Source organism: Hydractinia symbiolongicarpus, chromosome 11 (assembly GCF_029227915.1).
Source record: "Hydractinia symbiolongicarpus strain clone_291-10 chromosome 11, HSymV2.1, whole genome shotgun sequence".
NCBI lineage: Eukaryota > Metazoa > Cnidaria > Hydrozoa > Anthoathecata > Hydractiniidae > Hydractinia > Hydractinia symbiolongicarpus.
Window position 1 is genome coordinate 22,017,735 of NC_079885.1, and position 14,396 is coordinate 22,032,130.

The 14,396-nt window shown below is 33.5% G+C and overlaps 2 protein-coding genes and 1 pseudogene across 2 annotated transcripts; 2 read left to right on the forward strand and 1 right to left on the reverse strand.

The window, feature by feature from the left end:
• The first annotated feature begins 210 nt into the window (after positions 1 to 210).
• LOC130614236 (actin-related protein 2/3 complex subunit 4) lies at positions 211 to 1,310 on the forward strand. Its single transcript, XM_057435658.1, has one exon. The coding sequence runs from the start codon at positions 301 to 303 to the stop codon at positions 805 to 807; it is 507 nt and encodes a 168-aa protein (XP_057291641.1). The 5' UTR covers positions 211 to 300; the 3' UTR covers positions 808 to 1,310.
• Positions 1,311 to 2,190: 880 nt separating this feature from the next.
• LOC130614235 (mitochondrial import inner membrane translocase subunit Tim21-like) lies at positions 2,191 to 7,718 on the forward strand. Its single transcript, XM_057435657.1, has 6 exons — positions 2,191 to 2,785; positions 3,466 to 3,528; positions 5,140 to 5,237; positions 5,736 to 5,809; positions 7,076 to 7,175; positions 7,463 to 7,718. Exons 1-6 carry the CDS (start codon positions 2,581 to 2,583, stop codon positions 7,553 to 7,555), a joined length of 633 nt encoding a protein of 210 aa, XP_057291640.1. The 5' UTR covers positions 2,191 to 2,580; the 3' UTR covers positions 7,556 to 7,718.
• Positions 7,719 to 9,865: 2,147 nt separating this feature from the next.
• Positions 9,866 to 11,941, reverse strand: LOC130613525 (angiopoietin-related protein 1-like; annotated as a pseudogene).
• Positions 11,942 to 14,396: the final 2,455 nt, after the last annotated feature.

Sequence of the window (14,396 nt, forward strand, 5' to 3'; positions counted from 1 at the left end):
AAACTGACTGTCTCAAAATGTTGCAAATTATACATAAGGATATTTATAAAACATTTACATGAATAAAAAACTAATTAGTTATTTTTTTCAATTTTCTAACATTTGGGCGAAATTTTATGTATTTCTTTTTGCTATACTTCATTTATAAAGTCAATGAAGACGTGAATGTTGGTCAGTACTTTTGATTGAAGCGAGAGTTTTTATCGTCAGACAAATAAACCGAGTTCGAAAGTTGCTCTTTTGGGGTGTAAACAGGAATTCAAGTTTATTAACAACTTTGTTTATTTTTACTGTCTTGCAATGGCTGCGACTTTAAGGCCGTATCTTAATGCTGTTAGAGCAACTTTAGAAGCAACTTTATGCCTGGAAAATTTTTCTTCGCAAGTCGTTGAAAGACACGTCAAGCCAGAGGTAGAAGTACGAAGCAGTAAAGAACTTTTACTCGCCCCTCTTTGTGTTGCCAGAAACGAAAAAGAAAAGGTTTTGATAGAAGGTTCGGTAAATTCTGTACGAGTCAGCATATCTGTGAAACAAGCTGATGAAATTGAAAAAATATTATGCCACAAATTCATGCGCTTTATGATGTTGAGAGCAGAAAATTTCTTTGTTTTGCGACGTAAAGCAATTAAAGGATACGATATAAGTTTTTTGATAACCAATTTTCATACTGAGCAAATGTTCAAAAATAAGTTGGTTGATTTCGTTATTCAGTTTATGGAGGAAATAGACAAAGAAATCAGTGAAATGAAGTTGTCCGTGAATGCCAGAGCTCGTATTTCCGCAGAAGAATTTTTGAAGAATTTTTAAAGAGATTGACAGTAAATTATATGTAATGGTTTATTGTGTTTATTGACCTATTTGCTTCGCTATGTTGACAGATTTACCATTCACAAAGACTAATTAGTTGTTTTTTACTAGTTCCTATCAGTAAAGGTCTTGGTTTTTTCTTTAGCTCAGCTAGCTAACTATATATATAAATAATGTTTTTTACTTAAAGTGTACAAAATGAAAGTGTCAATTAATTATAATTACGTGCCATCATGAAATAATGCAATTTTAACTTGTATTTCTTTATTTTGTAATTTTTTTTTTATGGTATATATATTATAGTGAACTTGTTTGATTAAAAAATTCAAATAATTGTTACCTGTGCCTTGTGTCTCAATTTTAGACCTGAAAGCTTACTTCGAATTTCATAGCTTGTATTTTCATCAGATCAGTTTCATTGTCACGCACGTTTTGTAGAAGTCATAAATATTGTACTTTTCTGTTTGTTTTTTTCCTGTGAAAAAGAACTTTTCTCCATTTGATTTTTTTGATTTTTTTAGTTTCCCATCTGTATTTATATAACAATAAAAAAGACATGATGTTTTATGCAAAATATTTCACTGTCTTTTTCAAGACATTTATATTATACACATTTTTTAAACAAGAAAAATTTAGCATTGATGTTTCTTCACTTTTAAGAAGAATTTCTGTTTTATACCCGTTTTTATGAAATTTGGCATTAAAGGAATCTTAACACAAAAAAATATTTTTTTTATTATGCTATAGTGGACAAAACATTACTTTGAAGTCTTTTGGAGTTTGTTAACAATCTTTTTTATTTTTTGACATATTTCGATGATATTTTTGTGATGTCATATAATGGCTTTGAAAAAAATATGGAAACTGAAAATTAGCCATTTCCACACTTTCCCGCGCTGTACATCACTGGCTGCCAGAATTTGTTGATAAAGATCAGATCATAAACTTCCAAACTTTGCTTAAGATCAAGAGCATAAGTCCGCACTGTGAAAAAGTTTTTTATTTGCATAATTTTGCAAGATATTTTAAGTACTAATTTATGGTGACTACCTTGTTACAACATCAATAATGATGTGATCAGGTCAGATTGAAATCTTTGTGTATATCTTCAGAACCAAATGAGATAAAAAAAATTATAAGTGATTTTTTATTCTCTATAACATATAAAAATTATGATTCGTTTCCCTTGAAGACTGTGCAAAATCAAAGAAACAGCCCAGCAATCTCAGTTTGGCAATAAAACTGCTGACTTTAAGCCTACCATGAAATGACAGTTTCCCAATCTACATTGTGTTGTTTTTCTGACCTGGGTGATTTAGGTTTCCTGAGCTGAAAAACTATAGAAACAAACAAACAAACCATTACAGGGAGGATATGTGTGTTTTCAATTGATTACTTATTTACATATTCCAAACTACAACAAAAACAATTTTAATGCATATTATTCAATGATGTTTTTAGTCAGAACTTCAAGTATAATGTGATACATAACTGATTAGGCAATCACACCTAATACTTCCACCAAACCTGAACGTTGAAATAAGAAACTTAGAAAACTTCTGGTTTTAAAATATAAGATCAGGGTAAGAAATTTTGGAATAGACTCCCTGTCAGGTTTGTTAAAAAATGTGTTGCAATATGAGTAAGTAAAAATGGTACACTTTGTAAAATAATTTATACACGTATAGAATGTATTCGGTTTTCAAATTGTAAACTGTCAGTTTAATTCCAGAACTGTTTTGTGTTGCAGTTAAAGCAAGTTGAAATGGTATCATGTTAAAACTTTATAGTACAAAAACTCTTCGCAGTTGTCTAAACATTCCTACACAAAGATATATATTATCAATAACTTGCCGTCCTAATATTCAAAGACTTGATAGAAGAATAACATTTAAAAGTGGAAATTTTCATGGAAAAGACAGTCAAATATCAGAGGATGTAAAACCAGATGCAGGAGCTGTTACTGTTGGACAAAAAGGTATGTAGTAAATTTGCCCTGTTTAGGTTGCAAAAACTTTTCTATTGAAAAACAAATTTTTACATGTTTTTTTAAAAACAATTGAAATTTTAAAATGAAGCTGAAGAATGCTTATAAAAAGTATTTTTTTAAGCTCAAAGTATGCTAAGGTTATGCTTAATAACAAAAATATTTATTGGAATATGCTTATGAAAAACAAATAATCAGGCTCAAAACATGCTTATTTGAAAAAAAAATTTCATGTCACCACATACTGGTTGATTCAGACTTACAGAATAAAGAAAAACTACTCACGAAACAAACTTTTTTCTTAGGCTTTACATAATGCTTAGCACGTGCTTAAAAAATGTCATGCATTTTAAAAAAACCATGTATTCGTTATTAACTTTTGCACATTCTGAACTTTCGTGCATTTGAGCAAAAAAATTGTTATTGCCTAAAATTTAGTAATATATATATTTGCTTTGCATAAAAATTAACACATGCATAGTGACTCTTGTGCTTGATTTTAACCTGTAAGAAAGATTTTATGCTATTAAATTTCTAAAACAATTTCCACGCCCTGTTTAGTCCAACCTATTCTATTATGCAGCAAAGAGTAAGCATTCTTTAAAAGTATATTCAACAGGTATTGGGTGCAGTGTACTTACTTGTATTTGCTGTTGTTTTTTTTTGGCAAGTGAAACAAGCTGGCAAGGATGCAAGTTATGTTGGAATTTTACTCTTTGGCTTTGGTGTTACTGGTTAGTTTTTATTAATTATAGTATATATTGAGTATTTTATTTATATAGTTATATAAGCAATAAGAAAAAAGTTAAATATAGGAATTTATTATTTGTGTAAGTTAACTGTTATTGACGAATTTTTTAATTAAACTGTATATACTCCATATGTAAATCTGGACGAACATTAAACGCTTCTAATGTCATACACATTCTAAAAAGATTTAAAGAACATTTAGCAGTTCAGAATTCAAAATCTGTTCCATCAAGTTAATAGAAAATTATGACCAGCATGTATCTGCATTGAAGCACAACACATATTTGTTGTTTATTAATACGATGTATCAAATAGATTTTTAAACTTCAATGTAAATCATTTCCAGAATACCAATTCTGATGCATTTACAGGTCTACTGTTTATTGTTGCAGTATTGTTTCTTCTAAAAAGGGCCTGCCAAAAAAAATGCTACTGATATGCCACTGTATTGCCATTAATAAATTCTGACATGAAAAACTCATTTAGCGACATTCTTTATCATGATTGTATTAAATCACATTGCCTTCATTACATTTGGCCGTCATTACGTGTAAGAAAAAATTGTCAATCCATACTATCATATTATATAAATTACTGCATTGTAGTGATGCTATATGTAGCTTTGTCTGTTATGTTTTTGATGTTGGTTTTATTTAATATATAATATGATAATGTGGTAATTGGACTGGAATAGAATCAGAGCAACTGTCAAAGCTTCTAATATTTTACTAAAAAAACACCCTAAGCAAACATTTTAAACCGTTTGGCATGTTGTGCCTCTCCCCAGTTCAAAACAGCATAACAGGTGTGGCAAATTTTTTGTGGCATTATTCATTGATTGATACCATTTTGGTACATGTTAAGAGAAAGGTGTTTGCAACGAGGATATATGGCTGCCATCTAGCTTATTGCAAGGAGGTAGTATCCTTGTCTTGTCTAGTCCCACTCGATTCTAGCCGGGAGACCCAGCATAACTTTTCTTACCACCAGGAAATGGGAATAGTTAAGAGGGAAAAATAACTCTGGGTCTCAAAAGATTTTTCTGTTGTCAGAATTCTAACCACACATTTTGATTAGTCAATTCTTTAGTTCTTTGCTCATGTGTTCAATATTGGGAATCTTTTGTTTTTAGCGAGAATGGCTTCACTCACCTGATCAAATTAATTCTTGTATTATTTAAGAGGGTAATATGTGACTATGCTGGCTTTGTGCTCATTGGTTAATTGTAATGAGATGGATTTGAATTTTAAGGATTTACTCTGGCATTTATCTGCGTCTAAGCATTCGTTTGAGAGAAACTGAATTAGATATCCTTGAAGAAAGCTTTCTTCAAGGATATCTAGTTCAGTTAACCGTATTCAGACCGGGGTATATGGGGGCGAGTGTAGTCCTGGGGCTGGGGCTGGGGCAAAAATGCCCCCCTCCCCGGCCTGAATAGGGTTAACTAGGTTAACTCCTTTCCTGATCTTTGCAGCACTTAAAAGGCTACTGTGTGGTTTACACAGTAGCCTTTCAAGTCTCACATTTCCATCTTTTTTTCCTTTAATACTTAAAGTACTTTTGGTACCAAAAAATATTTTTTCACTGATTTTTAGGAGCACTGGTTTGGTATGTTGCAAATGAGTTGTTATTTGGATTTAGCTCTAATGCTGTCTATTCTAAAGCTTTCAAAATTGTTAAAGCAGACCTAAAGGTGTGATGAATTTTATTGTTAGCAGCTTATATGATATAAAAATGTCTTTTTTTATTGGAAAGTTATAGTAACATATAGTAGTTATAGTAAAATATAAGGGACAATAAAACCTGCTGTGTAGATATGTTTCGATTGTCCATACTGTTATTATCCTATTAGTGTCGGTGTAGTATATGCTGTATGTGTTATTGTGTCATTCATGTGGAAAAGAAAATTCTGGGAAAAACAGACTATTTTAATATTAAACACGTTTTTTTTATACATTTGTGTCAGATGCTTATTTAGTTTTATAGTTTCTAATTTCTTTAAACATGTTTATATTTCCATGAACAGTTTTCCTTTATATCAAATTGTATATTAGAACAGTTGTTTTAAAGTGCGATAACTCTCCAGATTCAATTTCGAGGGTTAATGTTCAAAAATTCTCAGGAGTTGTTTTTTATATTTAATTTTACCGCAGTTGTAATTTTATCGCATGTTATCGGATTTTCTTTTCAGGCAATTTATGAAGTAGGGGATGGTATGAAAGGTTATGGTGAAGAAACATCACGAGGTAGACGCAGACATGTCAAGTAAGTCAAGTAATCGATACGATATCGAACTGTCAAGTCACTTACGCTATAATATCTAAACAATATCGAACTGTCGAGGAAGTTACGCTATAATATCAAAACAATTTCGAAATAAGTTACGCTAACATATCGAAATGTCGAGTAAGTTACGCTATCATATCAAAACAATATCGAAACACGTTAATGTTGTTCCCTAAAAAGTCGATACTACAAGTTTGCGAATCAAACCTTATAGCAGCTAATTATTAGTTTACAAACAATGATATTTATCTTTCTGAATAAAGTAATTAGTACAGCCGAGTTCACATAGTATGTTTTCCATAATAGTGTCATTTGTCGTTAAGGCCTCATTTACATGTACGTAATTTTTTTGTAATGAGTATTTTTTCGAATAGTGCTTCGTTTACACGTGTGAATTCAATTTACGTTAAATCCTAAGAATTTTATTTATTTTTTGAAAACTAGCTGCACTCCTCAGACGCCACAGGAAGAAAGATATTCCTCAGAAGGATTGTGTCAGAGAGATCAGCCTTAACTTTCTGACACAATCTTGTTGCTGTTGGTTGAAACAACATTCTGAAGACTTTTTTTATCGCTCGCCATGTTTTTAGAACTGTCTTGCTTTGTAGTATTTTTTTGCTGTTGTTTGTTTTTGATTTTCAATAATAAAATAGGTTTCGAATGTCATTTGCTGGTAAAAGTTGTATTTTCTTATACATGCAAATGTGTTGGCTGCCCACCAGGGTGTTGTCTGCAAATTCACAATTGGGGTTGTTTGCATCAAAAATTGCGTTAATTAGGCAAATAAAGTAAAACAAATTATGTGCGCGTCAATTTAAAATGATATAAAGAACTAGTCGTCAACCCGTGGACGGGATCGCCTGTCCTTTATATATCGCATTGGGTGTTTCCGTAACAGACAGACAAACAGACAGATGACGGCTATTATTATAGACTAGTCGTTAGCCCGTGGAAAAATCCACGGGTTCGCCCGTCCCTTAAATTAACCCGTCGCAACAAAGTTGATAAAAATATGTCGCATTTGATATTCGTGTTTCCGTAGCACGATTTTCTAATTCAGCGGGGGGTTCGCGCAGAGACAGACAGACGAAATACGGCTATTATTGAAGAGAGTGCATCCTGCTCATAAAGCATTAATTACATTACTGTGTTACGATCACTAAATCTAGTTTATCGATCACTGGACAACATAGTCATGAAGAATCATTTTGTAAACAGTTTGTATAGTTATTGTTCGTCTTTTAGCTTTCAAGAGTATGTTGTGGACGGTGTGAATCATATGAGAATACAGTTTTATGTATCTGGAAGCAAGAGAAAAGCTACAGTGCATGCTGAAGCTAGAGAGGTAGGGACGGTTATTTTGACTGAAGACTTGTATAGAGAAATCTACTTCTCTTTTTCGTTGTTATAACTCTCTGTTTTTCAATTCTCCGTTTTCTGTCATTATCAAGCAAAACTGATCCCTTTAAGTGGCAGGCCCCCTCCCCCCCAGGGAATGTTACCCTCCCCCTCTCTTCTCTATTTAATTTACATAAGGATTAATAATACTGAAGGGAGAAGGGTATAATTGTTTGTCTCCTGTGTTTTTACGATGTTTTTTGAGTTTTGTTAATGATCTGTATCATTTTGTAGACTTCTGGTGGTCGTTTTGATTTTCGATATATCTTCTTGGAGTTGCAAGGATACCCTCCTAGCGAACCTATCATTATCATGGATAACAGATAGAAACGGTGTCATGGTTTGATTAGCTGTATGAAGTTGAATGTATATAGAAGGATTTGCTCCTTGGCATTGGTAAAATTCTTTTAAAAAAATGGTCCGAGAATTATATAACATCTGGTCTGTAAATTAGAAGAGAAAGCAGAAGAATATACAGCATATAATTATACATGCAATAAAGAATCTTTTGTTCTCTTATACCCAGAACATCTGCGTACACACAGCACAGTGAAGGGTTATTTTTAATTCTTTTCTTAAGTTTAAAAGGAATAAAAAATTTACTTTTCCTAAAAGCTTGCCCTAGGTGGCTTTACCGTTATTAAGAATGCGTTTATCTAAGAAAGAGGAGGGATGGAGTGTTCCTTTTACAAAATGTTTTGTTTGATTTGATAGGGTTGACGCGGGTTTGTGATCACTAGGCATCTTAACCATATCCGGGTTGGGCACTGCTGCTTGATATTATTGTTTATATGATGCACACTTGCGGCTGGGATGGTAGGTACTTTTAAATGCTAACTCGCAAAGTATTGAGAAAATTGAAAAAAGTTTATTGATTAACGGGGATCTTGTCAAATTTAATTTTGTGTAAAACTGAGCTCTGACTCCATAAATTTCCCGAAAATTTCTTTTTAAAGTAAGAAATAACCAGGCTGAAAAATATGTTTTTTATATAACGACGTGTATATGAAAAAGTTGAGTGGTTACGAGTAATGTCCACTAAATGGCATGACGGTATTTCGTCCTTTCAGTGACGCCAATGAGCGTCCATTAAGAACTAAAATTTTCGGCGGAAAAACTTTCGAACACAATTTTTTAATTTCAGCGGAAAATTTTCGGATTAGAATTAAAGTCAAAAAATGTATGGGTAAGTCTTTTGAACGAAGTTTAACCACATTTCAAAAGTAATGATTACGGAAAATGACACAAAAAGAAGCCTAAAAACATTTAAAGTGTACATATATTCAATCAAAATCCAGAAAGGGTCTTCAGGATCCAACTTTATAGATAGAGCCTCAGCCAAATGTGAAAATAACGAAAATAAAGGTTTAATAACTGCAGTTTTTATTGATTTTCTGATTACCTTGTATATAATTTCTACGCACTTATCCTCTTTAAAAAAAATTAGAAAAATCAAAATTCTCGGACAAAAAAAAATCCGAAAGTTTTTTCGTCCGAAAATGTTGATTTCTAATGTATCTCGGAAAATAAGGGCTAAAAAACAGCAGCAGAGCGAGAATAATTTAAAGCGTCGGCGCTTTAGGTCGACCTTAGACGGAATGAGTACCGTATCGAACCGTAGAAACGGAATTTGACATGTGTCAAATTCAAACTTAGTGTTACTCATTTTCACGGATAATAACGTTTGCTATTTTCGCAGATTTTGCTGAATTCATGGAATTATGTGCCGCAAAATATATCAACTAAAAAAATATTTAAAAAATTTAAAGAAGGTCGAAATTATTTGCAAAAAAGCCCTGCTTTTATTTAATCTGCTTCTATCACAGTATACAGAACAGTATATTCTGCTATATTTGTGGGATTAGCCTGGGTTTTATAATAATAAGGTTATTTTCCCCCGACATCTTTTAATTACGGTTTTGAGTTCCATCATATAGGTTTTGTCTCAACTAATAAGTTCTGTAGTGGTTGAAAGTTTAGCAAGCTAATAATAAGCCCATTAAAACTCCACCAGAATTTACCTGTCGCTACATGCAGCTGTCATCTTTGTCTCACAGACAGACAGCGAAAATTTAATAAAGACTAGTCAAAGATCGCCCGTCCTTTACGAGTCAACCCGTGGAAAAATCCCCGGGTTTACTGGTCGTCAACCTGTGGAAAAATCCACGGGCCGTCCGTCTTTAAATTAATGCTATTTCGTGTGCCCGTTACACGACACTTTTCTTGCAGACAGACAGACAGACAAAATGCGTCTATTTATAGCACTGTTAGCAGATCCGGTGGATTAGATAATAAAAAATTACATGCGCGATGTTAACCGGCAAGTTTCGTTAGCACGTTGTAAATCCGCGGGAATCTTTAACAATATATCTCCTTTGCTACTTCGGCCAAAAATATTACGTGCATTCTTAATAACACATAATCAGCTCGTATCACGGACAGATAAAAGGTATTAATAACACAGAGTTTGTAGAATGAGGAGAATGGCCTATTTATGGTATGCTTGACGTCATTTCAGATCCCTATGACATTATTTAATTAATTTTTTACATGGAATGAATTTGTAATAAATTATACAACTATACCAAGACGTATCTCGTCATATAAACACAATTATTTGGGTATTCATGCCCTGCAGGCACCTTATGACCCACAGGCACCTTATAGCCCTATAGCGGGTTACGCGAGCCAAAATATATATACGGTTGAACTCATGTAAAACGACATCCCATAAATCGAAAAATCATGTAAATCGACCAAATTCTTCGGTCCCTTCAGAATGAAACCCTTAAAACAAAACTCCTTTAATTCAACAACTCATGTAATTCGACCAAATCGTGAGATCCCCTGAAGAGTCGAATTACATGAGTTCAACTGTATATGTATAAACTACAGACCACACAAGTCAAATAAATCCATCTTAAAAACGAAGTTCTCTCTAAAAAACTAGTTCAAAAAGTTAATTTTAGTCCCGTTTGGATTTTATGCTTCTAAAAAATTCTGTATAAACTTCAATAGTAACCATTTTACCTCGTTTTGCCCTGCTTTTAAACCTGCAAGAATGTGTGCGCATGTAGAAAAAAAATTACGGAGCCGTCCAGTCGGGATATCATAGGGGTAAAAGAGCCTTGGGGACGAGGTTGGAAAAACCCCGCAGATTTGCAAACTTTTGTAAACATTTGAAAGTCAGCTATTTGACCACCTTGCTTTCTACGTGTTCACAACACAATCAAGAAAAATCGTGGAAATAATATTTATTATGCGTAAAAATACAAGAAAAAACAAAAAAGTCTAGATCCGTACGCAAAATACTGTTTTTTCTCTGTATCGCAAAATCCATCTTTTTTTATTAAGATTTGCCTATTTATTAATCATTTTCTCTTACGTCAGACCAATGGTTCTTGTTATTACTTAATAATAATAACATTGTCAACGTTCACAAACTTTCTACATGTTCATCTATTACAGGACATTAGACCTGGTATAGACGTACGAAATTCATAAAAACGGCCAAAATATTCCGCCTTGATTAAACGATTTTGAATAATTAAGTGCTATTCCGTCTCACCATCATGACAGATTTTCTTAAGTCTGTGTACCAGCCTGAATTTGAATTTGACCATGCAATACCATGATTTCCCAATGAGTTAAAATAGTAACCTCCATTCATATTAAAAAGCACACAAACGTTATACCACCAGCCGCCTGAATACTCCGCAGGGCATCCGGTTCCAGGTGAGTTGTCATAAGTGTAAAATGGCTGATCTTTGTGGTGTAAAAAGGGAAGACACACACCATCAAGACATTCGTCGTACGTCCATCTGTACATTAGCGCTTCATTGGCAAGTTTGAATCCTGAATGTAGGAAAAACACTGTTTCAGAATTAGAAGAAGCTTCAATGTACACCTCGTGATTATCAGCAACAACCAAATTGAAGATCTTCTCAAGACCAAGCCAGAACTCTCCTCCGGCCAACTTCACCAAATCCGTTTTTGTATTCAGGCCAAGTTCGATTGAAATCAACACTTCCGTCAAATCTGAATATATGAAGTAGTCTCCTCTATTACAAGGTGGTTTGGAATTCGAAATAGAAATTTTGGAAAAAAAGCGCTTTCAGATCAGTTTCCACTAGGATTAGTATGAAAGGAAGAGTATGAAGGTGATACAAAAGCTAATTTAAAAATGTTGCTGAGAAAAAACCCGTTGAAAAGCCATTAAAAACCGTTGAGACACATTAGTAAATTTGTAAAAAATATATTTTTATGTTTTTTAGGCTTTTATATATTATAAAAAAGTCACCAAATTAACAGTATTTTAATTAACGAGCCATGAAATTAACACTGCTTTTAATTAAAGGTCATTAAATTAACGCGAATTTTGAAAAACCACGTTAATTTCATGAATTGTTAATTTCATGGAATAAGGTAGTTCTTTTCGCATTTTTCTTATACGAACATTTACGAGGAATGTCCTTAACGAAAACGACTAATACAGTGTACGGTGCGGTTTCTAGGATAGTTGCCACCAACCTCGATCCCAGGACATGTCTCTTTTCGCATATCGGACGGCAAGCGTAGCGCCGATGAGAGACAAAAAGCCCTGGGAACAAGGTTGGGTTGCCACATGTATAATGCAATCAATCTTTTAGCTATAAAGGTTTGACTGTACATTGCATGTGGCGTAATGAAACTCTTACACAGCCTGGTTTCCATGTTATTTGATCATTGTCAAGACAGCTTTATAAGGTAAAAAAATTGACACGAGAGCCTTGACGGGGAGAGGCCTCCTTTTAAAGTTAACTACATTTGAAATTAACTAGCTTCTTTACCATGCTCTTTGGTCATTATAGCTAGAATATTTGTTGTGAGAAAATTGCATGGTGGAGGAAGCCTTTTTTTCAAGTTGTGTACATGTCAAGTTATTGCTAATAAAAACCATCCAGTCCAACTCTTTTGGGACGGTTTCCATCTGCAAAACTAATCATCGAATAAAATATCTCAAATACCACCCCAAACACTATCCCAGTTGGCGTACTCCATGTCTTCAACTAGCCCCTTTAAACGAATGAAAATTCTGGAATATATGTTGAGAGACTTCTTGTCATAAGTGAAGCTCGGAGAACGCTTGCCAGAAGATTAAAGGCACTTGGTATATGATACTCTGACATAAGTATATCAGGTAAAGCTGTCAGGGACGCAATCAAAGAAGAGTTAAAAAGCCTAGAAAAAGGTACGACAAGTCTGGAATTTGAATGTGCCAAGAGACTTGTTGCATGATACTTGATCTAGAGGGAAAGAAGGAAAAAGGACACTTTATACTAAATGTTCCTGACATGGTGAATTCACCTGATGTTTATGATAAGGTAATGGGCTACAATGCGTAATTTTCGCAGGATTACCTGCGAAAATTATGCCTATGTACGGTCTTGTGTCTTCCATTTATGGTAATTTTGGATGCATCCCATTGACTAGTAAATTTCGCAGACAGGTTAAAAATTCGCTCCATATATGGCTATAGAAAATACGCAAGAAAATCGAAAATAAAAACAAGGCTAGCGAAGTTGTGAAGGTGAAGAAAGCATGATGTTGATGTCAAACGTGGATCCGTATTTAGCTTTAACTTGTATAGAGCTTCACGAAAATTCTCTATACTCGAACCATCCAATTTTTGTATCTGTATGTAAATCTTCAGATTTGTTTTCCTGTGTAGAAAGCACTTTCAATTTTCAGTTAGCTAGCCATTCCTCTTCTGTGTGACTCTGTGTAGACAGCAGATCTTGTAGCTATACAGAATAAAGCTATTCTTATAAGCCCTTAAAACAGTTTATTTAAGGGAAATATTTTAACTTTTTATCCTGATTGTGGTCAGCTATGATTCAAGACGGTTTTAAATCAGACGATTTTTCCGCATCTGCCTTCAAATAAAAATTTACAACCAGTATCTATTTTATTTTGCGATAATGACAAAATCCTTTCAGTTTCTTTAAGTTTAAGTAAAGCTACGTTAAAGCGTTCTGCTCAATATTTTAAGCTAGGTTGTCATGCGTTATGATAACAAAGCAAAAGAAAGGAAAAAGGAAACGTGTGTATCATCTCGAAGTTGTTCCTTTTGCATTAACCAAACGTTAACCAAAAGTTAATCAATGTGGTTCTTCTAGCACTAATGACGAGATTTCTTCCATTTGTAAAAAGCAATTCTTTAACTTAAAATCGAAACCTATTAAACCTAAACAAGTTTTATCTGCAGAACCTTGGTAGATTCATTCCCTTCAGGTTCTACTTAACGGTATTGGAAAATATAATGTCACTACGATAAGCTCCACACCTCAGTAATCACGATTATTCTTCCCATTGTTACTTGCGAGAGGACGTCTTAAGGTTTATTCATTGTAGTGAAGGTTCTCAGGTTTGTCTTTTTCAAAGCTCATTTTAAAAACCTTATGACCTTTCTCTTGATATATATACAGAATCGATAAGGTCAATGTTATGATGATGTTGGCAATGTATCTGTTAAAATTAATAGTAGTCATGCTAACATTTTATAGAAAAAAAAAATAAGCTTTATATATATCCTTGTTGTCTGTAATTCATGCTTTATACATTACATCAAATGTAACAAATTTTCCAAAATTTGGTTAAAATTTTTACGCAAGAATGTTCCTTACTTAACTAATAATCCGAACTATGCCCATAATTTTAATGTTTGTATCACGATGTGTGGAACGTTCTATTAACATGAGGGTTTTCAATGATTTGTATGAAGGCATTTTTGGTGGCTCCATCTCACTATATTTTTGAACTTTTCATTATATTTATGAAGAAGAAGATTTTGATTTGGTTATTTTTTAATGACCTCCAATCTGCAGAAAACTTTATTTTGGTGCTAAATATGAAGAAAGAAGAATGAACATTTTAATTATTGCTTTAATAACTGTCAGTCTATAAAAAAACATGATGGTGTTGTGTTGTCTTATTGCTGGTTTGATTACAACCTTCATGATAAAGATTTTAATGTATTTTATGTTGTCATTTATCTATCGCGTATGCCAGAGAGTCGGTTTTACGGCGTTTCAGTGCTTAAAGGGTGTAAAAAGGCGTTGGACCCGTTGGGGGGCTCACAACGCCCCCAAACCCCCAGATGATTATTACCGCACCTTCGATGCGATGT